We start from the raw sequence: 26,242 nt of genomic DNA on the forward strand, positions 1-26,242 counted from the left end.
AGGACATGCGAAACGTGCGTCCGCACCGCACCTCGCTCCTTACTTCACATCTGCCACATTTCTATTGCCAAATTCTGGCTGAGGCAGAGGCTTCAGGAAGTGTCCTGATCGCTGCCTGAATAAAGGCCTGAACTTTCTATGCAACAGATGTTACGGGGGGCAGTTTCCAGCCACACAGTGTTTGGTTGATCACATATCGATGCTTTTGTGCCGTTTGAATAGCGACATTAAAACTGTGGCGTCGTGTTTCATTCAAGCCCCCATGAGAAACATCACATTTTGAGGTGTCGGTGATCGTGATCGCCATTGGGGGCAGCTACTGTGTGTGTGCTGAGTAGTTTCGTTCACGCGTGCGCTTCACCGGGTTGTCACGGCGACACTTTCTCATTGTGCTGGAGCCTTCTTCCAAGGGGCAGCGGCTTGGGCGGTAGAGCGGGTCATCTAGTAGGCGGAAGGTTGCCGGTTTGATCCCCGGCTCCTCCTGGTAGCGTGCTGATGTGTCCTTGATCAAGATGCTTAACCCCCTAACTGTTCCCCGGGAGCCTCTATATTGCAGCCTACTGCTCCTAGATACGTCAGTTACTGGGTCAATGCAGAGAAATTGCAAATTTCCCTGTTGTGGGACTAATGAAAAAGAACGTCTCAGAGCATATTACAGCTCAGTCAGAATGAATTCTCTGCCGCTCCTACACATCTGTACTGTTTACTATAGCAGGATATGTTTTTGTGATAGTATTATACAGCTGATTCAAACAGCAGTCCACCAATAAGCGAAATTATGTTTAGGACGACAGAGGAAATAGAATCAAGGGAAAGAAATGCGGCCGACCGGTGACAGGGAGTGACTGTGACATTTGCCGAATGGAATATGCAAAGCAGGACAATATCATAACATTTCGGGGTCGGGAAATTGGGCTGGAGTTAAACACAACATCTGCCATGTCGACGTGTGACGAGCACACGAGCGGACGCCAGAATAAGCCGGTGCCAAGAGCGTCAGGGCGCAGCCGGTACGCCAGAGGAGGTAGGCTGCGCTGCCCATTCCGCGTGCTCCACCTGTGCCCTGGGTGGAGGTGACGCACCCAAAGACTTTATGAGGACGCGATCGACATCTTGAGGTCGTAACGAGATGTGTTTGTTGTCTTCTTCAACCCGCACAATCTCACGACCATGGAGACCTCCGCAAAAATGTCCCTTAAAGGGATGCATTTCCAACTCAAGTATAAGCTTCATTGTAGTTATTTATGGACTATATTTTGTAGAAATATTTTTGTTTTCAAAATGGACGCTCTCTAGCTGCAGCTCGACCCATTGGATTGTGCAGCCTAATTAGAGTCGTTTGCTACCGCTGAGGATCTCCACTCTGGCTTCCCACCTGCTCCGGAAGGCCATTTCCAGAAGGTCCTTCAAGGTGATGCTTTGGTCACACTGCTCGTACAACTACTTGTAGTCACGGCTCACCCGTGTCGTCGCGCGGTGCCGTACGTATGTGTTGATAGGCGAGGCGAGGAAGGGGCCAGAGAGCGGCGCTGCCAGGTCGTTCCTCCATCGCCGGCGGAGCAGGATTAGAAACGCAGCGAGACATATCTGAGGAGCGGGCTCGACGTTTCACGCTCGCACCCTGAACTTACCAAAGGCACCACAGCTCAAACCTGCCTTGCACACGTTAGTGCCGTGCTCGTGGTTTTTGTAAAACTGCCAAACACACAATGTATGTGTGTGTGTGTGTGCGTGTGTGTGTGTGTGTGTGTGTGTGTGTGTGTGTGTGTGTGTGTGTGTGTGTGTGTGTGTGTGTGTGTGTGTGTGTGTGTGTGTGTGTGTGTGTGTGTGTGTGTGACAGCGAGGGGGGAAAGGGGGACGTCAGAAATAAATTAATTCCTTATCAAGCGAGTTGCATATGAAGAGATGAGAGAGACAAGAGGAAAGAGAATAATAAAAGAGAAGAATAAAAACTACCCCAGGAGGGCAGGTCCTCCACCTTTTCCCCCCTTTCCCCTTTCTGTCTCTCCTTCTCACTCTCTCACATGTTTGCTTCCTCATTTTCATTTATCTCGGTTTTATTCTCAATGAAACCACGGATATTAGATTGCCAGCCCGCACACACACGCACACACACGCACACACACGCACACGCGCGCGCGCACACACACACACACACACACACACACACACACACACACACACACATACACACACACACATGCACGCACGCACGCACTCAGGCATGCAGCTAAATTAGCTAACTACAATAATTTAACCCCCTGAGAGTGTTTGAGGGCTTTTAATTTTGGTGAAGTGAATTTGTTGAAAATTGGGTCCTCCTGCTTATTGCACTTTCCTCACGGGAGTCTCTCCAACCTTCATTTCTACTTTTGTTCACATTCTCTCCGAACATTATCCTCCGTGTCCCTCTCCAGAAGAATCACTGGTAGTTTTTTGAAAAGTGTTCCCTTGAAATGAGAATGGTGGGTATCTAATATCAATGACACGAAAGATAATAATTCAAAAGCATATTTGGATGGGATACTTGTATCCATGGCAACAGCGTAGCGAACATTGCATGCATTGAATGTTTTTGTGAATTTGCGTATGTGCACGTGCCTCTAGGCATGTGTGTCACTGCTGTGATATGTTTTGAGTAGCCTGTCCTTGTATTTGTTTTGCAATTAAAATGTATTGCAGCATTTTTACATCTTAATTCCATTGAGAGTAATGGTGAAAGAAGATCAGATCAAAGATAAACAAATAACTACAAGTAACAAACGGCTGCAAAGGAAGCACCATTTAAAAAAGAAACTATGAAAGTGCAGCTTTGTAGGCTCCAGAAAAACAAATGCAAATAGACCAAGCGAGGCCACACGCTGCCTCAGAACGAATCCAGCAAGCGATTTATGTGTCTGTCCCTCGAAAGAGGCGGCCATCTCTGCGCTGTGCGACTGTTCTGAATGGAGGAGTGGAAAGACGACATCATCCACTGACACATCCATTCAGTTCATTCGAAAAACAAAAGCAAACAAAAACATCGAACACTGTGACAGCGTATTCTGAGCAGGGTCTTGCATTTGGTTATGTGTCATATTTGTGTCTTAAAGCATTTAGTGTTACAGGTTCTGACTGGCTGCTTTGTGTTTCCTACGTATTAAAGACCAGAACTACGTACACTGCATCAAATAAATAAAGCGACAGCTTGGGCAAATCGATGCCACCTGGCAAGACTATTTGTGCTGTTGTTTTTATGTACGTGTGTGTGTGTGTGTGTGTGTGTGTGTGTGTGTGTGTGTGTGTGTGTGTGTGTGTGTGTGTGTGTGTGTGTGTGTGTGTGTGTGTGTGTGTGTGTGTGTGTGTGTGTGTGTGTGTGTGTGTGTGTGTGTGTGTGTGTGTGTGTGTGTGTGCGGATGCGTGTGTGTGTGTGTGTGCATATAAGAGGGAGGGAGAAACAAAAAGAGAACAAAAAAGATTCATGTTTGGGAACATGACATCTTGACAAGACATCTTCTTAGAAACCTTTAGTTGTAGGTTGCTGAAAAGATGATTCTGCAGAACAGATGTTGACTGTTTTTGGCTACACGTGGGCTCATGAATGAATTTAGGTTATTTATTTTTGTACTACTGCGATGTTGGTATTTTTAGTTGTAATCTCTGTCCCCCCCCCCCCCCTCTCTCTCTCTCTGTCTCTGTCCACAATGCAGTGAGCTGCACTCTAAGCCACGTGTGCTTCACCTGTGGTCATGATGCAAGATCGACTGTGTGACAGCCTGTCACCGAGTGATTGCTTTTCCCCGGCTGCTGCTGTCCTGCGATCAGTCTGCTGTTAGCGACATTATCATAAAAACCTGCTGGGTGTAAAAGTCAGTGGTGACCACAAAAGGGAGCTACTTGCCGCCATTCTACAGTGACTGCACAACAAAAATATGTTTTTCTTTTATCAGCAGGTACCTCTTTGCTCATACTGATGTTGATCCCTCAAGGCTGCTTAAAGAGTCTGTCGTGTGCCAGCTTAAAGTTGTGCATGAGCAACTTTAATCACCTCTGTGACCCTGATGGTTCATTTCAAAGCCTCATAAGCCAGTAAAGCATCCTTCCCTCGTTTGGTAAAGATTATGAGGCCGAATTCAGCACTTGTACGGTCACAGTGGTTCCTGTGTTTGTTTGTCAGTGCATATGCGTCCAGCATCACGGTGATAAACTCACAACCATGGCATGTCTCCTGCCCGGTGCGGTGTGTGTGTCAAATCAAGCCATGGTTCTCTGCAGACTCTGTTTACCACGAAGCTCCTACTGTTGACTGTAATGACCTGCTAATGACACACCTCCCATCCCCGCTGCCCACGAATACTCACACCCTGCGCCTGCAGAGCAACCTGCTCTCTGGCCTGGAGAGCGGGGCACTCCACAGCCTGCCCAATCTCACTGAACTGGACCTTTCTCAAAACCGCTTTAATAGTGTCGCAGGATTGACGGCAAGTCCCTCTCTGGCGCATTTGCTGTCCCTGCATCTGGAGGAGAACTCGCTCCGTCACCTCCCTCATGCCTCCTTCTCATCCCTCCCAGCGTTGCAGGAACTCTTCCTTAGCCACAACCACTTATATTCCCTGGCACCGGGAGCCTTTGTCGGCCTGGACTCCCTTCTGCGCCTGCACATCAACAACAACAGACTGACAGCCATTGACCCTCAATGGTTCAGGGCCCTGCCCCGCCTGGAAGTCCTGATGCTGGGGGGAAACCCTGTTGAGGTGTTCCCTGAGCAGGGTTTCCAAGCTCTGAGATCTCTGCGTAGTCTGATGCTTGGAGGCATGGGCTTGAGGGGCCTGGCTGAAAAAGCACTTGATGGTTTGGATAGGCTGGAAAGCCTTTCTTTCTATGATAATCTGCTCACCAAAGTTCCCACGCAGGCTCTGAGAAGAGTGCAAACCCTTAAATTCCTGGATCTTAACAAGAACCGTATCAAGCTTGTTGAGACAGGAGACTTTCAAGAAATGGCACATCTGAAGGAACTAGGTCTGAACAACATGGAGGAGCTGGTGTCTATAGAGAGAGCTGCCCTGGATAACCTTCCTGAACTCACCAAACTGGAGATCACTAACAACCCCCGTCTGTCCTACATTCACCCACAGGCCTTCCTTCAATTGAGCCGGCTTGAGAGTCTCATGCTTAACTCCAACTCTCTCAGTGCCCTGCACCATGACACACTGCTCTCCCTGCCCAGTCTGCAGGAGGTCAGCCTCCACTCAAACCCACTCCGCTGTGACTGCCTGTTTCGCTGGGCAGCAGAGAAAGCCTTTCACCAACACACTGCAACTGACACAGATACACACATTACACAAACTGGCGCCATTAAAGTATCTCGACTGGTACGTTTCATCCAACCGCAGGCAACCCTGTGCTCCGAACCCCCGGAGCTTAGAGCTCGCAGCGTGAAAGAGGTGTCTAGTAGAGAGATGTCCGCCTCCTGTCTACCTATGATCCCGCCTGGCATCCTCCCCACCTACATTGGTGGAAGAGGAGGGGCAACTCTAGCTTTGCACTGCAGAGCTCTGGCAGAACCTCCGCCCACTATCTACTGGGTGACACCCTCTGGACTGAGACTAGGACAAACATCCACCCATCCGTCTCTAGGAGCACAAGACCCAGTGCCCTCCACAAGCCCTTTGGCTGCCCAAAAGTCCAACCACAGCTTCTCAAGAAACCAGTCCCAAGACCACACTATGCATAACAATTCCGGCCGCTACAGGCTACTACCTGAGGGAACGCTGGAGATCACCATGGTGACCGCCAAAGAGGCAGGCTTGTATACATGCATAGCTGAGAACGCTCTTGGGGCAGACACCCACAGTGTTACTGTGGGTGTTCATAGTAGAAAAAAGAAAAGGAGGAGGCAGATGCCATCGAATGTGAGGGGATATCCTGCTGTTACAGCAGAGGGCAATCTAAAGGTGGAAGAATTTGGACAAAACCACGTCGTCGTATCCTGGAAGAATGGGCACAACCTCCCTGTGACCCGTCTGCTCTGGAAAGTGATGTACCCCGATGCACACACGCCCACGTACATCACACGCATTCTGGCCGGCACACAGAGCTTCAACCTGACCCACCTCCTGCCCGGGACCTTTTACCATGTGTGTCTACATTTAGGGAACAGAGAGGACACCAAACATGCGAGCAGGAGGACTGCGGAGGGCCGACGCTGTGTTTCTGTCAGGACAAAGGAGGCTCCTGAGACCAGACGCAGCCCTCCCTTGGGCCCAGAGCTCACGTCGACAGCGCTCACACTGCTGCTGCTCGCAGTGATACTGCTGGTGCTGGCCAGCCAGGGCTGGGATGAGAGCTCCAGTGAGGCGGAGGAGAACTTGGAAACCAAACCCCAGGATCAAACCCCAGGATGGATGACGGATGAAGCGCCAGGCGACAGTAAACATCAGCCATGGCAGGATGGAAAAGAATCATTACACCGCCAGTGCTGAAGTAATCACGTTCACAGACAAAAGTACTGGCATATGCTCTCATAAACCCTCATATACAGACATACACACATAAACATATAAACACTAGTTGGTGGATCAAAATCAGATAAAAAGATTAATGCAGTGTAGTGTGTTGGAAGAGATTTTTATTTATTTTATATACAGTATATAATATATATTGACATTGTTTTGTGTAATAGATGTATATAAATAATACCCCTTGGACATAGTACCAGCTAAGCAGGGAGATTAAAATGGACAATCAAGTTTTCTGCTCACCCCAGGGGTGCGGTCAGTGGGCACAGAGGAGAGAATTCAACAGGTCAGAACCACTGACGACCGCTGGAGAATCTCAATCCACGGCAAGCCACTCGCACTGTGTGCAAGAGCTATTCAGACAACCAGGGCATCTCCCGCTCCTCCTCCTTTCGCCTCCTACATGGTTTCACAGCTTAAATCACCCACACAGTAAACACTTTCTTCCGGGTGTTCTACCGGTTGAAAAATGCCGCTTGTTTTTAGATCCTGTAAGTCCAAATGGTTGATGTTGTAACTGTTCTGCTTAGCTTCTCACGCCTTGGTCTGGGTTTTCTTCCTTGCAGTGTGTCTGTGAACTCACTGGACGTCCTGCCTAATGTACCACCTCTCTTTTAGAAAGCCGTGATCTTCAAGATGACTGTGTTGAATTCTATTTTCAGCTATTTACACATTAAAGATTTTTAATTTACAGTGTTCCATCTTTTTGTTGTCAAACTCCAGCTGTTTGTTGCGTAACTACCAATGTGTTTTAACTGACACACGTGGAATGTGCGATGATCTTCAAGAGGAGGTTAAATGTGGTAGGAGTCGAATTAGAGGACGCAGATGCGTAGGGTTGACTTAGCTTATCGATTCACTAAAACACACACACACAAACACATGCACACACACACACACACACACACACACACACACACACACAGACACACGCACGCACGCACGCACGTATGCACACACGCACAAACACACACACACACACACACACACACACACACACACTAACCCTAACCTCCCATTAACACTTACTCAGGAACCCTGACAGTCCCCTGTTGGTTAAATTATGGAATTGCAAAATGTAAAACAACAACAAAAATAATAATTCTAATAATAATAATAATAATAACAGTAATAACAACAATAATAATAATAATAATAAATATAGCTGTAGTCAGCAAAACACAGGGTCTAGTTTGGTCGTTTTAGGTACGTGTTTCGGTTTTCCTGCTTCTGTGAAACACAGCACAAGTTACAAAAGCTCACTGCATGTTGCTCTTCTTGTGTTCCGTTGAAATATCCCTGAAAAGCGGTGTTTTAAGAATTATGATGGATGCTGGATGAAGCCTTTTTTTGTGTCATGCATTTGGACGTTTCCGCAATGTAAACGAAAGAGTGGAAAAGTAAATATAAAGGAAAGCAGAAAGAAGCAGCTACGCTGCGCGCACAAACATCCGCACAAAGGTAAATGACCCTTTTTCACCCTCGGTGTCCCTGGCAGCTGGAGGAGAATGACTTCTGAGAGACGAAGCTTGGGTTTATAGAACTTTGGATGATGATGTCACAAAGTGGCCTGCTCGTCAAACTAATGAAATTACGATGGTTTTTCAGTCATTTCTGCTCTAAATGTACATTGGTATTGGTAAAAACTTGAACGACAAGAAGTCTGAAACGTCTAACCATATCTGTGTGTGCTGCCGTTGTTGCATTTCAGATACTTTTAGCCTGAAAATCGCATTAAAAAAAAACAAAAAAAATTAAGAGAATAAAAATAAAAAAGACGCAGAGCAGTAGCAAGATTCAAGATTCAAGATTCTAGGGGTATAATAATATAATAATATAATAACAATAATAAGCTTTGAGAATTGAGTGATTTGAGTTTTCAAGACCAATGAATGAGTTGTAAGCTTAAGTGCTGCTGCGCCTGCCAGAAGTAATTTGATCAAATTTTGTACCTTGGATAATACTTGGACCCATTTCATGACATGTGATTCATCCAATTCTGAGCTATAGGCGCAAATATGGATTTCTTCCAAACACAATCTTGGAGCTTGGTCTAAGTCAGTTACAGCGTGTTTAGACTTAGTTGAAATAGTTGAAAATAGTTGAAATAATTATAGCACCATCAGTTTGATTTGAAAAATATGCAGTTTATAAGTTCGCACAGGAGTGTTATTGGTTGAGTTTCATGTGTCTAGAATTTAACATCTCATTATTTGCTAAAAGCTGGAAGAAGGAAGACAATTAGAACCCGAATAATAATAATAATAATAATAGAAAAACAAGGTAACAGAACTTCAGGGTGGACTGCTACTGGTATAGTACTACTACTATAATAATTATAATCGTAATAAGCAGGACAATAAAAATAAATATATAATTTATAATTCTTAATATAAATATAATTGCCGATTTTTCTGAAACGATCTATTGTAATATGTACCTGTTTTGTAATTGGTCATGAATCAAATTGTGCATTTCTTTTTCCAATTTAAAGCTGTTAAATCTTAACTACACTTATAAGACATGCATAAAGAATAGTTTGAAACATTTCCATTCTTCAATAAAGAAAAACGTTCAAAACAGGTTAGACTTTGTATTTATTCACACAAACATAATACATTTTCTCTAATAAGGCAACACCATATATACATACAATAATGTAAATAAGTACCATGTTTAGATTTAATGTTGTTATTACTTATTTAACAACATGTCATTCATTATTAGCAGTAGCGAGTGTGTATTAATAGTTTAGCAGTTCATGTCAGAGAACACCAGGTGAACTGCAGGTCTCTGTAGTCTCTGTCTGGCAGTACATCCAATGCAACAAACTTTGGCTCAAACACTCACAGATATATTCCAGCTACTGTAGCACAGTATTCTGAAAGCAGCTTCACGACTTCAAGAGCAATGTATGCAAGATGATATAAGGAATTCACTTTTTAAACAGTTTGTATTAAACTCCAACATACGAACGGTATCACGACAAAAACAGGACATTCCTCTTGATGCTTCTGGTCGGGGAAATAGATACTGTCATCATTTGGTGCTGACGTGGCCAAAGTTAAGATGACAAAAAGTTATTGAATAAAAACAGTTTCTTAAATGCAAGGACGGGAACCGGATTTGTTTTAGTCCACTTAAAAATACCAAAACTCCATTGCTGTACGTGGAATGGACTGTACAGAGCGGGAACAAAGGAACCGGTGCAATTACAAGATGAATTCAATAACCGCTGATAAAATTGCACAATATTATATAAAAATATATTTCTATCTTGCATTTCAAATGGAAATAGTTATTAATAATAAATATTAATATAAAATTAATATTAATAATTAATAGTCACTGTAGAAGGTGAAAACACTATAAAAGGTAAAATGACCAAACAAAATTTGTAACAGATGACATTGTTTGGGAGAGAAATGCACCAAACATTAATGCTGAAATCAATAAATCACCTTTTTAGTCCCCTTGCCCATATGAATTAATCAATAATAATCACAATAATAACACCAATGAGGCATGTTCTTGTTTCAATTTGTAGCACTCAAACCAAGGCAAGGTATTTTTTGTGATCAATTAGAAAAAGGCCAAAAGATAAGAAACAGAGGTTAATCAGGAACCAAGTTAAATTACGATGCAGGATGGGAAAACATGCAGTGCCAAAAAAAACCACCATGTCACTAAAATGTTGTCAAAGACAAAGCCACTTATATCACTAATAAGGCAATGATGTGTTTGACAATAGCATAGAAAAACAATTATTAACTTTCAGATGTATATCATGTATTTTAATTTTATTAACTGACTGATACGACATTTTCAAACTGTTAAGCACGTTATGTTGGTGATATTACCCTCCTTCTCCTAACATAAAGACCTCTTAATATTTAAATCTGGACATGCACACATCATAGCCACAAATACTAGGAATGCGGCATGTTTTCGCTTTAAACATTAAATACTTTCAAAAGTGTTTTAGTCAATCCTGTTCATCCAGATAACTGATATGATGGTGACACTGTACTAGGCTCAGGAATGTGCACTAACAGGACTATTATTTAAGCCCTTTGCTGATGTGAAGTGTATTTATGACAAATAGAAGGCTTTTTAAGCCTACCAACTAAATAACTTACATTTAGTATCTAATACTAAATATTAGTTAGTTAGTTTCTAGCTAACAGTTACAGGATCCCTACACTGCAAAAGGAATCAATCCTCTAATACTCTTAAGTCACAGCATCGTAGCCATGGTACAAATTTAAAAAGGCATGTTGAAAATGCCCCTTACTTTACCTAGTTTTCATGAATTAATTCATGAATTAATTCTTATTTTATTTTAAAATCACAGTTACCACACCCACCGTCGAATGACAGTTTTAACCATGTGACAGTTGATGAAATAACCTAATTCGACTGGGATTGTAAATGTGTCAAGTAGTGGAAACGGGTTAAAATTCAGATAGTCTTGCAGTGTAACTAAAAAGAACTAAAAGAACAAATTCTCTCTTTCTTTTGAGTTAAAGTTTGCTCAAGCCCAAAGATTGGATGTCGCCCATCTTGGCGACACGCGCGCGCACGCAGGCTTACAAGGCGGCAAGCGGGCTCCTCAGCTGTAGTTGTAGGTGAAGTTGTACGAGCTGGGCTCCTTGGGCACGGGGGGCGGGGCTTCTGGGATGGCGATGTTCTCCAGGTCGAGGAGGCGGAGCTTCATCTCCATGTTGATCAGCGTGTCCAGGTCGCTGCGCGTCAGGTCGCTGCCCATCTCCCGGCCCAGCAGCGCACACAGCCCGTCGGTCCAGATGCAATACTGCTCACACACACACACACACACACACACACACACACACACTTCAGTGCACTTTGAGATGAATAGCGCTCCTTGGGGGTCCAGCGCCGCTCATCGGCTCACCTCATATTTGTTGGGGGCTACGAAGTTGAGAGTCTCGTCAGGATCGTAGAGGACGGAGAAGGCGAGCTCGAGCACCTCCTACGAACAGACAACAGCGGATCACCACGGCTCTCCACACCCCTCTGGGTGTAAGGAGAGGGAAGAACGCTAGAACGGTAATGACATGGACCGGGACCAGACCTTGTTTTGTTTGAGTGCACTCTTCTCCTTCATGTGGGGGCATTCCTTCCCTGTCACCACAGACTTGATGTCTGATACGGGAACTGGGTGGAAGAGGGAAGAGGGAGGAGGGAGGAGGGAGGAGAGAGAGAGAGAGAGAGATGAGAGAGAAAGAGAGAGAGATAAATGACAGACAAATAGATAAATTAACTAATTAACTAAAAAAGACTAAATACCATAAACCAAAAAAATACCAAACCAAAAAATTTACAAACAATAAAAACAAATTTAAAAACAATCAAAAAAACAAGAAAAAATAACCCTACAACAAAAAAAGACAGAATTGGCAATACACAAGAAGCACCGAACAAAAAATGAACAATAAACAAGAAAAATAAATCTTAAAAAGTAACAAGAAAAATGAACCCTAAAATAAAAACAATGCGCTTGGCGCTGTCAGTGTTGAGGCTTCATAGCGACTCACTCTTGTCACTCAGCAGCTCGAAGGGAACCTCCCCCTGCGGAGATTCGTCCAGGTCCCCGTAGTGCAGCACCTTGTGGTTCAGGGAGAGGCGACAGAACCAGAACTTCTCTGAGAGAGAGAGAGAGAGAGAGAGAGAGAGAGGAGAGAGAGAGAGAGAGAGAGAGAGAGAGAGAGAGAGAGAGAGAGAGAGAGAGAGAGAGAGAGAGAGAGAGAGAGAGAGAGAGAGAGAGAGAGAGAGAGAGAGAGAGAGAGAGAGAGAGAGAGAGAGAGAGAGAGAGAGAGAGAGAGAGATGACGGTGGGCTGACGACCTCGGGGAAGGGTGACGGCAGAGGACAGAGTGAGGAGAGCAGGAACACCAGGCCGGTACCTTGCCTTCTGCGGTTCCCCAGCTTGCGGAAGCAGCTTCCCTCGCACAGGCGGTTGAAGCGCTGCTGCTTAATGAGCTCCAGGATCTCGGGCTGAATCCTCTCCCGCAGCTCACTGGCAGCGCACGCAGCCCCGGCCGCATGAGGAAGCCAAGAATGGACATAAAATTAACTTCAAACCGTTCTCCTGCTAACAAAGGGCTTACGGGGGAGCATCGGTAACAGCCAGACCCCAACCCGCAGTGACCCCAACGCACACAGACAAACTGACTGACATGATCGGGGGCGACTGGAAGTCGTCCTGGCTCATCCTCTCCGACTGGCGGAGACGCAGGATCTCTGAGTAGCTGAGGCTGCGCAGTTTGCTCTTCAGCTGGTCCAGAGACGCCGGTTTCATGGCCAGAGCCCGGGTGATCTGCTCGCGGACCACCTGCATCACCTGCGGACCGGTTTGGGAACAGCACCCAGCACCCAGCACACACACACACACACACACACACACACACACACACACACACACACACACACACACACACACACACACACACACACACACACACACACACAGTATGATTAAGAACAAACTGTTCTAAAGGGTGGGCAAACATTTGAAAAATCCGAAATGAAATAACTTTGCTTCCTAGTAAAAAATCAACTGCATGACATGGCACCCTGTGGCGGAAAAAGGGGCGTGGTCAAGTACCGGCTGCGGACGAAAGCACGGTTCCCTTTTCCAGCGGCCACCAAGCTACCTCGAATTCAATGCAGGGAGTTTTCTTAATGTTTTGTCTGTCTTACGGAGGGGAAAGGGCGCACGGCTCGTGAGCAGCCCAGGAGTAGAACGCCAATCCTCATGTGCCCGAGAGGACTATTTGCAACATTAATAATAGATCCTCAGAGATGTATGTATAATTGTGGCCTGCGTGCCAGAGACTGAACAATAAATTGCAAGCCTGAACTCTTATCTGTGGGAAGAAACTCCCACACACCCATTGACCTCTGACCTTATTGAAGTCCTCGGCCGTGGCCCTCATCTCCTTCCAGGTTTTATTGAGGAGCTGGATGCAAACACAGAAGAACTCCTCCCAAGCTCGCTCGTGGGTGAAGAACATTGGGTGATAGTCATTGCAGCCTTCGTTTGCTAGAAAAGATATGAATAATACAAATTAAAAGCTTATTAAATATGATTAGATAATAATTACTATTACTAAAATTATTATTATTATTATTATTATCATTACTGTTGGTATCATATTAAAATAAACTTCTTTAGATTTTATATTTGGGTGTGTGTGTGTGAGGGGTAAAAAGGAAGTTGTACTGTTGTACTGTATGTAGGTTTTCTATGTTACGCGTATCAATGTACTGCACAATTTCAAGGCTGCGCATTAAGGCGTGATCGCCAGAACAGCACTTACGTAACTCTCCGACCTGGAGGATCTCACACAGCATGCGGGTGAGCTCGATGGCGCAGCGTCCAAAGGGGCAGACGTGGTTGTCCTCGCGGCTGCTGTTCTCCAGAACGATCTAGAGGAGAGAAAGCAAAATGCGTTGAGTTCCGAGCGGGAGCCTGGCGGTCAGGCGGTGCTGGCGGAGCGCGGTGAGCCCACCCTGATGTAGGTGTCCTGGTGCAGCTTGGCCAGGTACAGCATGTTGTCCAGAGCCAGCATCCCCGGAGGCGTCTGGGTGAAGTCCATCGCCGGGTTCACGTGGTTCTGTGCTCACAAAGGAGAGGACAACGCTGAGCCAGAGGCGGAGGATCAAAACACATTTTCAAACCAGTCCAATTGGGATCCGGTTTTGCCGAGGCTTCCACGTGACCACCGGGGAAGATAAAAGGAGGTCCGTGGCCGTGACTCACGGTGAAGCCGAGCATCTTGTAATCCTTGGTGTACATGGCCTTTCTCTTCTCTGTGCCACCCTGGTCGTTCTCCCCATCGAAGGCGATCCTGCGCAGTTCGAAGATGATATCTCTCTGAGCCTGAGCCACGACAAGCCAGCAACATATATCAGCACTTCAGCAGCATTATTACTGAACTCACAGTGTATACATGTAGAGTTGAACTTTTGTTAGTTAACAAGTCAAACAAGCAGAAAACCAGACAACCAAGTTCCAAACTAATCTGTGCATTTAAGGGAAATTCCCTAAAGGAAGGAAAACTTACCATGTTTTAGCACTACGGTGCTAAGTTCAACAATAACTCAACTACAGACCTGCCACCCTTGGGAAAATATTTACCACGACAGCGTAACAGGGAGTCTCCGTGGCGTTTGAGTTCCTGCAGCTAAGTGACTCAGTTATTCACACTGTAGCCCCCTCGTAACAACGCTCATCACATTGTATGCGAGACGCTACGGCTGACTACATATAGTAATCTATCTCATTAGGATCTACCCCTTGAAATGAATCATCTCGTGAAGGTACCGAGCATGTTTACCAAGTAGGGATGCACCGATTGCGATTTTCTCGGCCGATTCCTATTTCAGATTTTGTTTTTCTAAGTCAGACCTGCAGATTCAGATTTCCGATCTGCTGTATGTCAATGACAAATACATCATGTGATCTGATCACGCTCACGTGATAGGACAGCGGCGCAAACAGACCACCGCTGCCATTTTAAGTTACCACAATAGTGAGATTTCTGTTTGTTTGTTTATTATTGTTCATTATCCACCATGGAACAATAATAGAACAAGAAACTGTCACTGAGTTCCCATAAAACAAAATATGGGAGGGTCGCCAAGTTTCAGTATAATTCAACCCGTCAGTCCCAGTGAGTTTTAACTAACACATAACCAACATGGAAATGTCCACTTTAAACTTCAAATAAAAGTCTCTTTCACTTTTAAGTGGAAATATATATTTATATTATATTTAGATGGTACTCCCCATTTCAAAATAAATTGCAATCATAACAAAACAATAAAAAAATAAATAAAAATGGCCGCCTCTTCTCACTCTCGTTCCCTGGAAGTTCTCCTTCCCTCGCCGTGCATTAAACTAACTGAATCAAATGGAACGACTCGTTTTACTGAGTGAGTCGTCCAGAACCGAGTCCTAAAAAATAGAGTCGAACCTCTCATCACGATCGGAGCGCTGCCGTTACAGCAGTAGATATGCAGTCTGCACAATTTTGGAATACTGTCAGGCGATAGATAAATAATTGATCTAATCTGATTGATTTACCTTGAAGTACCTCCAAACAGACTACATTTTCTTTTTTTCGCTCTCTTTTTTGAGCGTCAACTAATTAACATTAGGTTGTATCGGGTTTGAGCATCGGAGCATTTTTACCAGTACAGTACATGAGCGCAGTATCGGGCGTGTCAATTTGACCGGCACAGAATCTGAAAATATATCTGACACCGATCGGCCAGTCACGGGTCACGGCCGATGAAGCCGAAAACCAGCCGATTCCGGTTACCAGCCGATCGATCGGTGTATCTCACACTTCATATGTAAACATCACGGTCACATTTTTGGGCTTGATTATTGCTCCCCCACTTCCCATTACACCTCAGCAATGTAGCGTTACGCCTCGGTAGATAATAAAGTACTGCTGCATATCATTGGATGTTGAGTGGGAGGAGAGGGGTTACAGAACCACAGGTCATAGCATCTGGTCCAAATCCCAGGGATGTCATTTAAATACCCAATACATGTACACTATTGTTTTGTATTGATTGGTCATTTGTTCAGCTCTGCAGGTCTGTTGCAAGTCTGCAATTGTATTGTATACACAATACAATTATACAATATAATATATATTGTATTGTAATTGTATATTATTGGTCAAATTGTGAAATTAAATGAACATTTATATTAGAGATTGACATTCAGCTGAAATGTATTATATTACAACTGTTTATCATGGAATATACAATTATAATAAGGATATATTATGAATCTACACTGGAAATAAAACACAAAACAGAGATGCTTCGTTTTTTTTTTTTTTTGTTAGTTTTCTCTTCCTTACCTGGTCATTGGGATCCATTTTGGTCATCATGCGTTCCTCCAAAAGGTTAAAGGTCAGCACTTGCAGCACGTACAGCTGATGTGCCATTTCTGCTTTGATTGGTCGATTACCTCTAATAATATGCTGTCAATAAAGAACACTGTATAAAGCCAGAGAATAGCTTATGCATAATAAACAAGTTTAATTTTTTCCCCACAAATAACAACTTAAAGGAGCCAATAATGACTAAATTAATGATAAGCAGAGGACGGTTCTTTAGTTGGAAAATAGTGAGACAACACATCACAATGCTGAAACGTTTTCTTTAATGATATCTGCAGGAAATTAGAGATTTGACAGGGCTTCGACAGAAAATTCATATTTTCCCTGCGGGGATTTAAAAACCAGAAATACATTGTACCGTGCGCTACAGGGTTGAAACTCACGTTGAGGATGATGGATCTCAGGTGTTTCTGAGCCAAGGTGCTCGCCATCTCCTGGGATAAAACAGAAGGGACATAAATCCAACAGATGTGCAAAGATTAAATGGTAAGGAAGCTTTATTTTACTGAGAACGGAGCAGAATTTTTTAAATCAATACACACGACAACATCTTCCAAATGTGCGTTTCTGTTTTATCTCACAATGTGTGACTCGTGGAGAGGCTATCACACAGCTAACACAGCGAATAAACAGAGAGGAGAAAAAAGGAGCGATGGGACAAAGGGAGATGGTGTGAGAGGGCGTGGGATGTGTACTCACAGTGAGCTGCTGGTCCAGTGGGTTAGTACACTCCTCCTATGGCGGTGACGGGAGGATGGGACGGTAACGCAAACAAAAAGTGCACAGACTTAAAACACACACCATGAGATAGAGGCACGGCGTGCAACAGAGAAGTGAAACGGCTTTGTGTTGTGTCACTGACGGGGTCAAATGCTGTACATGTGTCACTGAACATTAAAAGGATTACTTTTACATTTACAAAACTTCTAATATATATATATTGCGTCCCGTTGATGAGGACTGCGTTGTGGGCTTTATATGTCGAATTGTATGTTTCCGAACATTAGTTCAATATTTTTTTCTCCACCTTTTGATGGAAACATCTCATTTGATTCAAACGATTGAAGGAGGACTGTCGATATTTCACTCATTCCTTCTTTAATATGTTCAATGCCTTTAAATCATATTCAAAGTGCAATCTATCATAGACCGATGTTGACCTGGAACAACACATCAAGAAAACAATTACAAATATCACATGAACATCATACTTGACTATAACTTAAAAAAAGGACAAACATGGACAGAGAGTGGAATAATAATAAAAGAGGATGTGGCGAGGGCATGACATGCACAGTGTGTGTGTGAGTGCACTGTGTGACCTTCAAGACACATTTGGGGGCATAATAACAGATGGTATGTGGCGTATTTATAATCCAAAAACATCTCTATTCTCTATGTCTCTATTCTGTATAACTGTGTGACAAATCTATTTCAAACTTAATGAAATCAGATCTAGATTTTAGTATACGTGTACAGTATTACATTTTTATTTTATTTATGGGACACAGGCTTCGAGTGTCGTTTGCAGATGTGCCAAAGGCAATTAAAATAATCACAATCGCAATACTATTACTAAATGTAATAATCTAGCAAAAGAGTACAATTAGGGATGCATGATAACGACACAGGCATTAAAGTGTGGTCCAATACCAATGGTGGTGTTTTATCTTAGCTTATCTTATATGTATGCCCCTTTGCGTCGTCCTATAAGCAAAACTGAAGCCAAAGCAAAGGGACGTGGTGTACTTAGTCAGTAATTTGGTTTAAAATCTTTGCAGCGCAAGAAAGAAAACACTCAAATAGGTCAACAGGATGACGAACGGCAGAGAGACTACATCATGAGCATTGTTAAGGAATAATCCCGCTCTTCAAAGCCCTTCATAATAATAACAGAACGTCACTAGGCTGAGAACATTAAGCTCTATTACAAAACAAGTAGCTGCGAGGGAGCAATTATACCACGAGTATTATAATAACACAGTTATCTTCCATCCGGTTGAAATCAGTGGTTTTTGAAGCGCAGTCCACTGACCTGTCGTCTGTCCTCGGGGGCCTTCAGGAAGAGCGCGTTGATGAGGGCGATGGCGTACGTCTGGATCTCCTGGTTCGACCTGAGGACACATCAAACCGTGCAACTAACAGTTAGAAGCACCTCGCTCCACCAATCCTCACACGGAGCCGATACTATGACGAGCTCCTTCCATCCCAATTTTCTCCTCTCCTCTCATCTTTCTACCATTACCACAAGGAGCAGGCTCAGGGGTCTTTAGAGTCTTATTTTATTGATCGTTCTAGCCTAATCCTCCCCAGGGTGGAAATTAACATTAACAGCTCCACTACATCTCCTCCTCCACCTCCTCCTCCTCCTCCTCCGACCCCCCACATCACCACGGGGGGGGGGGGGGGGCTCCAGTGCGTGTGTGTATGCTCACACTTGCAGGTGTCCGATGAGCTGTCCCACGGTGATCTCCTGGGCCACCCGGTGGTAGAGGCTGTGGCTGTTGAGCACCATGCTCTCCAGGATGGCCAGCGAGCGCTGCAGGATGGACACGTCCACCATTGGCTGGTTGACGTAGCCGGCGATCTGGGGGACCGGGAGGAGGGGGAGGAGAGGGAGACCGCGGGGAATTACATTTTTGTAGTCGTCTCAGATTTTGAGTGCAAATGCGGTCCGAAATCTTAGGACGACTGCACGGCATCCTCGATATCTGGACAAGACGGAGATACATCTGCAGAGCCAACATTTCTCGCGGCCTCTACTGAAAGAACACAAGCGTGTGGAGAGTGTTGAGTGGAGTTCTAGTTACAGGCGGAAAAAAAAGAAAAACAGATAAATAAAAACTAGGGCTCCAACTAACATAAGGCAAAATGAGTTGCTAGGTAACAGCACCTACTCAGTTCCAGCATGCAGGAAGGATGGAAGGTCAAGTAAATGAAAATAAATCAAATTTTGTTTATGACTAACGCTTGAAGCTGCGGTTGGAAACTTTTCACTTGCATTCTCAGCAAAGAAAGACAGAAGTATGGTTCAGTCGTATTGAGGTCATTTAAGAACCATGGCACCTTGCTTGGGGCTGCGTCTCTGCTGTGATTTGATCCTCGGGGCAGTTTCGGAGATACCTGTTTGATGAAAGAGAGGGACAGAAGGTCCCATGAGACTATGCCGTGGTCCATCAGCTCCAGGAAGGCAGTGAGGGTGAAGGCCAGCATTTCGCCAAAGCTGGGGGAAACAGGGGAGCGTTTTCAGTGAGAGCAAGCGTCATGTGGAGCCATCCGGTCATTATTGCTATAATGACTTGCTAGCTACACATTATACTGCTTATTACAGAGCTGCTTACTAAAAGTAAAGTGAGCCGGAATATTGATTTGAAATTGTTTTATAACTTGCATGCTTAGTTTAAGAGCTTCCGCTAAGAAAAACAAGAGGATTCAAGGCCAATAGGGCCAAAGACACCATGATTCAGATTGTGTTCAAACTCACTGGGTGCCGCTCTCCACCAGACGGGCGAGAGTCCCGATCCCCTCCATGTTGATGAACTCCGTGGCAAAGGTGGGGTCGGCCGACAGCTTGGCCAGCTCCTTCAGGGCCTCCAGCCGGGCGTCGATGCCGTGGGACTGGATCCTCTCCAGGAGCTGGCGGGCAGCACGGGCCTGTGCCAACACAAAACACAACGTCCTTTATCGGGCACTGCGGCTCGGTCAGATGCTGGATTAGGGGCCCGTTTAATAAGGCGGACCTTGAAACTCCACGTAAAAGAGATCCAGTGATGATTACGAGTTTAAAACCTTTTCCTGTGGCAGTCACCTGGGATGTCTTTGAGATGATTTATAAATGGGAAAGGCCATTTGCTCCTCATCCTCAGTCATATCTTTCTACATGTCTCAAGTGAATATAGTTGATTAAAACAATGTTAAATGCTGAGGAATCCCATTGACGCTTGACAGCAGACTCAGAAAGAAAGAAGTGTATCTCACTGGGGAAATGGCGAGACGTAATATCGTTCCGTTCTTGATTTCGCCACGACTCTGAAAAGACAAAACAGGAGAAATGTAACGGCGGTAATGTACCCCGAGCTTTCTTAAACAAAGCAGCAGGCATGGGACGGGGCAGAAAGGTCTCACCTGCTCAGTGATGTAGAGCTGTGGACCGTCAGCGTACCGCAGTGCGAACTGCTCCGAGCCCGACAGCGACCATCTGAGGATGAGGAAGGAGAGGGAGGATGAAGATGCCATCCAAATGTTAAAGCCATTACAGGGGCCACAACTAAACTACATGTTACCTTACTGCTCCCTGAGCGAGACGCTACCTTAATGTGTGTTATTCATCAGCATGTGTCAGGGATTATTTTTGCCCTGCACAAATTACCAACCCGCACCCAGGAGGCTGTTAAAAAGAATCTAACGGTGGCCTGCAGCAGGTCTATTCGCCAGAATGGCAGATGGGGAAACTGAGAGGGGGGGGGGGTGCACATTAAGTAGGTATTTAAACTGTGCGAAAATCAAAAAATAAATCACATCTTCAAATTGGGGAGGGAGGCAGATTGTGCCGCCCTAAACAGTGTGAAATGGAATGGAATGCTCAGCTGCTGTGATAAGAGCTTGAGAGGTAGGAAAGCAGTAGGATGGATATTCGAACAGAGCAAATTTACAGCTAAAATGAAAGTGTAGCGGTGATGCGGAGAGGACAGAACTCTATAGAACAGTTATATAATGTGGAAAACGCTCTGCCAGTCGAGTCCTGAGATGGAAACTTTAAAAGGGATAGTTCAGAGTTTTTATATTTATCCTTATTTTCTACTTAGCCGTGACGGTGTGGAGCGATAATATGATTTTCCCCTCACTGAGTATGAGATAGGAGAGATCAAATAGCGATCCTCTGGGTGAAATGGAAATCTTAAGGATCAAGATTAATTCAGCTCCAAAAACACTACTGTTCTCTTTTATCATCCACAATTGCTATTTTTTCTGTCTGAGAATAGTTAGTTGCATTTTTCCATATTTTCCATATTGCAGTAAAGCTGTAGCAGATGTGGTCAATCGCTTAGGGGAGGTAGCTAGTTATCGGTGGCTTTTTCTGGCCTAAACCAAGGTCTTAATCACAAACTACCATCATGAACTACATCATCAAAAAACATTTACATATTAGCGTCCCTTTTCAACATTTAACTATTGGATGTGTAACACATAGAACCCATGGTACAAGATCAGTCCACAGGATAACCCATGCAAGTGCACACGAGTACACTGTACATGCACACTCTTTGTCATTTTAAGATACACTTTGGTGCAGAATCATCCAAAAGATCCAAAACGTCATAATAAGATAGAAACTTCCAATTTTCACATAACCTTTAACTATTAACAATTAACTATACATACAAATACAAACACATATCAACCTTGTCAGGGACAACAATATCAGGGACCACAACATTATTTATTTCTTTGGCCAACAGTATAAAAAACACCAGTTAACAAGTACATAAAAACAATATAAAAAGTATATATAAAAATAAAATTATATATATATATATATATATATATATATATATATATATATATATATATATATATATATATATATATATATATATATATATATATATATATATATATATATATATATATAAATAAAACAATTATACTTACCCATCACACACCTCCCTTATAATTGAGGATAGAGGTTTTTTCTGGAAATGGAAGCAAACAAATAAAAATAATCAAAGAAATTGACACTGCTGTGTTTTGATGTGGAAAATAATCATATATGTACAAGGGCGTTTTGCAACTACACACAGACCAATTTCAAAGAGATTTTATCTCTACAACATAAAATTATTTCAATGAAGTTATCACTGAATATACCGGCATTAAACATGACAAATACTTTCATTACACAGTGTACATGTCTCTAAAGTCTAGGGCTGTTTTGTGGCTGCGCTTGTCTTGTTTTGGACGTTGTTTCTAGTTTCTAGTTATGCAGTACATTGTAGATAATAAATATCATTACTAAAATTTCTCTCAAAATGTGGACAAATAAACTTTTGGATTATAGAGCTGAAAACCAACATTCACGCCTGGTACATGTATCTGAATAAGAAATAATTATGCAAGTTTGACTTTCCATGCACAGAAGAAATATGAGACCCCAGAGGTGACTTTAAGTAGTCTTTTATTGAGTTTCAAAGATCTAAAACAAACGCTTTATGTAATTCGAGGCATTAGACACAGTGTCCAAAATCCTTGGTATACAATTGTGGAAATAGTAGTCATTAAAGAAAATGTTTTCAAACAGGTACAAACCTGGTCGATCTCAATAAGTTGAGCATTAGCACCAGGCCATTCGATGGCGACCTTCACTATGTCAGAGGGGGGCGGCATGGCTGTTGTATTATAGGAACCTAGGAATGGAAAAACTATTATTATTATTACAAATGATTATATTGAAGCTGTGACACCACATTTTAATACATATTTGACTTTGGAATATTGCATTACATTAAACTTTAGAAATGTATATGATACGTAGTAGAAGTAGTAATAATAATAATAATAATAATAATAATAAATATAGCTGCAGGCAGCAATACACAGGGTCCAGTTTATTCCATTTAGGTGCACATTACAGTTTTTTTGGTTTCGGTTTGGTTTGAAATGCATCACAACTTACAAAGTTACAAACATCCTGGAATACATCTGGACCAATCAACATGGATTTACATCTGCATGTTTCTCTTCTGGCGTTCAGTTTAAATATTCCTTAAAAACGGTGTTTTGAGAAATATGATCATTCCTGGGTGACGCAGTACGGACACTGCATCACCCAGGAATTTAAGCGGCCTTTTTCTCTTGAATTATATTTTCGATAAGTTTTATTTCCATGAAAAACTTTGGTATTTCAGTGAGTATTTACCATATCACGGCTTCTATTTTTCTGACGCCTCACTGGATCTTGAACACATCACTGAGTTGTGCTTTTGAGTGGATTCAATTCCATGTGGTCACAACTTTTTGTGGACTACTGTTTTTTCATATTTTTCATGAATCCGGCAAAGTAATGGGGACCAAAGAGATAAAATATCAATCAAACAGATCCACACACATCTACCAGGTGAGAAAGTACATACATGTCCACATAAACACATCGTTTGTAATGTCGAACCAAATCAGAGTGACGGGAGTCTACACTGCACACTGGACACGGTCCGAAAGAACATTCCTAATCAGAGCCTGTACATTTATAGTAAATAGTATGATGACGTCATAAAGCGTTTTACTGTAAATCTCATCTCCTTCATTTTGGTTATGAATAGTGCCATTTCAGTCAAGCAGAACCAGCTGAATATTTGTGGTCAAATTTGGTTGGATTTTCACTAATATCTGCTCCGTTTATGGATCGATTTTGATGCAATTTAAAACCACAAGATGCTTGTGACATACCGCTTAAACGACACCTTAACTGCGTTCGTAGATTGTCATTATTTTGTTCCAGTTAACTTTAGCCGCGTTGGACATAATTTGGCGTTGAATGCATTAGACCATGTCCGTGATTTCGGTCAAATTTGATTGGTTTTTCACTCATATCTGCTCCATATGTGGACCACTTCAACCACTAGATGTTTGTGACATACCGGTACAAACCGTGTTCGTAGCTTCTGCCGTTCTTCTGTTTCAAATAGTTTTAGATTTAAAAAGGGCTGGACCCCTAACAATAATAATAATAATAATAATAATAATAATAATAATAATAATAATGAATCACCTAATAGAAAGGTTTTGTTGGTCAGTCGCTCTCACAGCTTTCCCGTTGGAACCATTGAATCCGTTCGCCTGCAGACACAAAAATAAAGTCCAGTAAATGTTAAAAAATCAAGTAATTGGGTTCCAAGTAAAATCAAAGAAACACCGACACAAGTAGGCAGTAAAGGACAAATGATTGACGTTTAAAAACTCATAACACGTTGAGTTAACTGAATTAACTCCATCTGGGTGTGTCAGATTGTGAACATTTTTATCATATGATGTTTGTGAAATTACTATACTTTATCTGGTAGAAATCTTTATCAAAATACCTGCTTACAGAGTCAAAATCTCCTGCATTAGTCTTCGGTGCCTGTTTTTTTTTGTTTTTTTTACCTCACCTACATTGGGGCATTGGTGGAATTACGTTTCTTTCAAAAGAATTACAGATTTATGGAGGTAAACAGCAGAGGCAAACGCAAAACGCGTGATCATTACCACACCTCATGTGGTTTCGGGTCCCGTGATAATGCCCGCACGTTAATTCAATTCATTTCCATCATTGAGGATCTGCTTTTAAGTTTAAAGCAATTCCGTTAGCGTCGCATCTTCTCCACAGGAAGGTACTGTTACAGCCGGTAAAAACAAAACAAAACGAGGAGAACATAGACGACGTGGTAAAGCTGCTCCTGTTCCACTCCACTGGTGTACGTTTCAAAAGCTGAAGTTGTTGTTTTAATATCTGACGCTGCTGTCTCCCGCCCTGCACCACCGTCCCCTTCGGACGAGGACTATTTGAAATCACTGCTTCAAATCAGGCTATTTTTAATGGCTGAGGAAAATCCCCTATCCCATAATAAAGCCAAAACCTGAGGGAATTGACTTCCCAGCCAAATGCTCTGAAAGCCCCATGACAGAGGCCCGAGCACTTCTTCATGTCCACGCATACTGTAAACAAGCAGCTTGCAAACACTAACACACACTGCAGAGGCTCATTCCATATCCCCTTTTTTTTTTTTTTTTTACTATTTTGACTGTTTTCATTTTTGAGTATAATGCCAAATGTTTTCTATGTTTGCCACTTGGTTGCGATGGAAATGTGTGCTGCTGTAACACAGCCATTTGCAGATAATCTAATCTAATGTTGCCTGTGGTGTGGCTGAAGTGGCTTGTGCGTAACAATTAAATAAATAAGATAATATCATATCTCATTTTACAGTAGATAAAATGTGTAAATAAATAATGGTAATGTAAATCACGATTAAAAATGCACAATATAATACCAACCATTTCCATTATCATTACAAACGATTGCGTTAAATTAGGCAACTGCAAAACAAGCATTCCCACCTCTCAGACAAAGCCTTGTTGTGGTCGTGATGCTAACGCTCTCACTGGATCTCTGTGGTAGCGTAGCAACACTTAGCTGGTAGCGTAGCAACAATTAGCAAGTGGCCTGGCTGTTTTAAAGCACTTCTCCAACTCTTCCTCCGGTGACCCGGATGTTGACGCCATTTTATCCGTCTCCCCCTCTTCACGTCGGGGTACCAGCGCCGGGGTAACCGCCCGGAGGAAGGGAAACAAAACAAAACAAAAAAAACCCGGCGAACTGTGCGGCAACAAAGTTGAACATGCGCCGATGCCGTCAGCCCCCTCTCCTCCTCACCCTGGATGCGGACGCTCCGCTCCGCTGACCGGGAACCAGCCCCACCCTCCACCACCACCACCCCCGCCCGTTCGCGTCCCGCCGCTCGGTGAACAGACGGACCGGGGGTCGCAGCGGGGATGCTGGAGCCTGGACGGGGCTCGGCGCACGCAGTGAACGCGCTGTTTACTGTTTAATGATCTTTTTAAACAACAACAACAACAAAAAATATTTTATTCACTCGTTTCTTTCTCGCACAGCGTGCAAACGTTTCTTGGCTTTGGGAGGAATGAATCACACATATACCACGGGCTGCAGGGGAACGACGGAAGGGCAACTCCATCGGCTGCGGAACGGAGTGGGTAGAGCAGCGGAACATAATAAAGCATCTACATATGGAAAGAAAAAATG

At 43.4% G+C, this 26,242-nt stretch overlaps 2 protein-coding genes across 4 annotated transcripts; one reads left to right on the forward strand and one right to left on the reverse strand.

Moving 5' to 3' along the window:
- Positions 1 to 939: 939 nt before the first annotated feature.
- Positions 940 to 8,016, forward strand: lrrn2 (leucine rich repeat neuronal 2; the record flags this gene model as incomplete). Its single annotated transcript, XM_080001124.1, has 4 exons — positions 940 to 1,010; positions 4,157 to 6,408; positions 6,984 to 6,988; positions 7,996 to 8,016. 4 exons carry the CDS (start codon positions 940 to 942, stop codon positions 8,014 to 8,016), a joined length of 2,349 nt encoding a protein of 782 aa, XP_079857250.1.
- Positions 8,017 to 10,597: 2,581 nt separating this feature from the next.
- Positions 10,598 to 25,760, reverse strand: LOC307230924 (engulfment and cell motility protein 2-like). 3 transcript variants are annotated; one of them, XM_080001419.1, is made up of 23 exons: positions 25,537 to 25,760; positions 24,209 to 24,276; positions 22,750 to 22,847; positions 22,096 to 22,136; positions 20,569 to 20,641; positions 20,422 to 20,472; positions 19,928 to 20,097; positions 19,567 to 19,666; positions 18,879 to 19,030; positions 18,479 to 18,557; positions 17,143 to 17,178; positions 16,827 to 16,877; positions 16,402 to 16,524; positions 14,283 to 14,402; positions 14,032 to 14,136; positions 13,840 to 13,948; positions 13,426 to 13,562; positions 12,697 to 12,860; positions 12,424 to 12,536; positions 12,056 to 12,163; positions 11,593 to 11,675; positions 11,413 to 11,490; positions 10,598 to 11,310 (listed from the first exon to the last, which is right to left on the reverse strand). In XM_080001419.1, exons 3-23 carry the CDS (start codon positions 22,825 to 22,827, stop codon positions 11,110 to 11,112), a joined length of 2,172 nt encoding a protein of 723 aa, XP_079857545.1. In that variant the 5' UTR covers positions 22,828 to 22,847; positions 24,209 to 24,276; positions 25,537 to 25,760; the 3' UTR covers positions 10,598 to 11,109. The 3 variants fall into 3 exon arrangements, with proteins under 3 accessions (XP_079857545.1, XP_079857544.1, XP_079857546.1); XM_080001418.1 differs by having other exon boundaries at positions 19,510 to 19,666; XM_080001420.1 differs by lacking the exons at positions 16,827 to 16,877; positions 17,143 to 17,178; positions 18,479 to 18,557; ... (7 more) ...; positions 24,209 to 24,276; positions 25,537 to 25,760 and having other exon boundaries at positions 14,283 to 14,370; positions 16,402 to 16,488.
- Positions 25,761 to 26,242: the final 482 nt, after the last annotated feature.

This window comes from Zeus faber (genome assembly GCF_960531495.2).
Source record: "Zeus faber genome assembly, chromosome: 5".
NCBI classification, from domain to species: domain Eukaryota; kingdom Metazoa; phylum Chordata; class Actinopteri; order Zeiformes; family Zeidae; genus Zeus; species Zeus faber.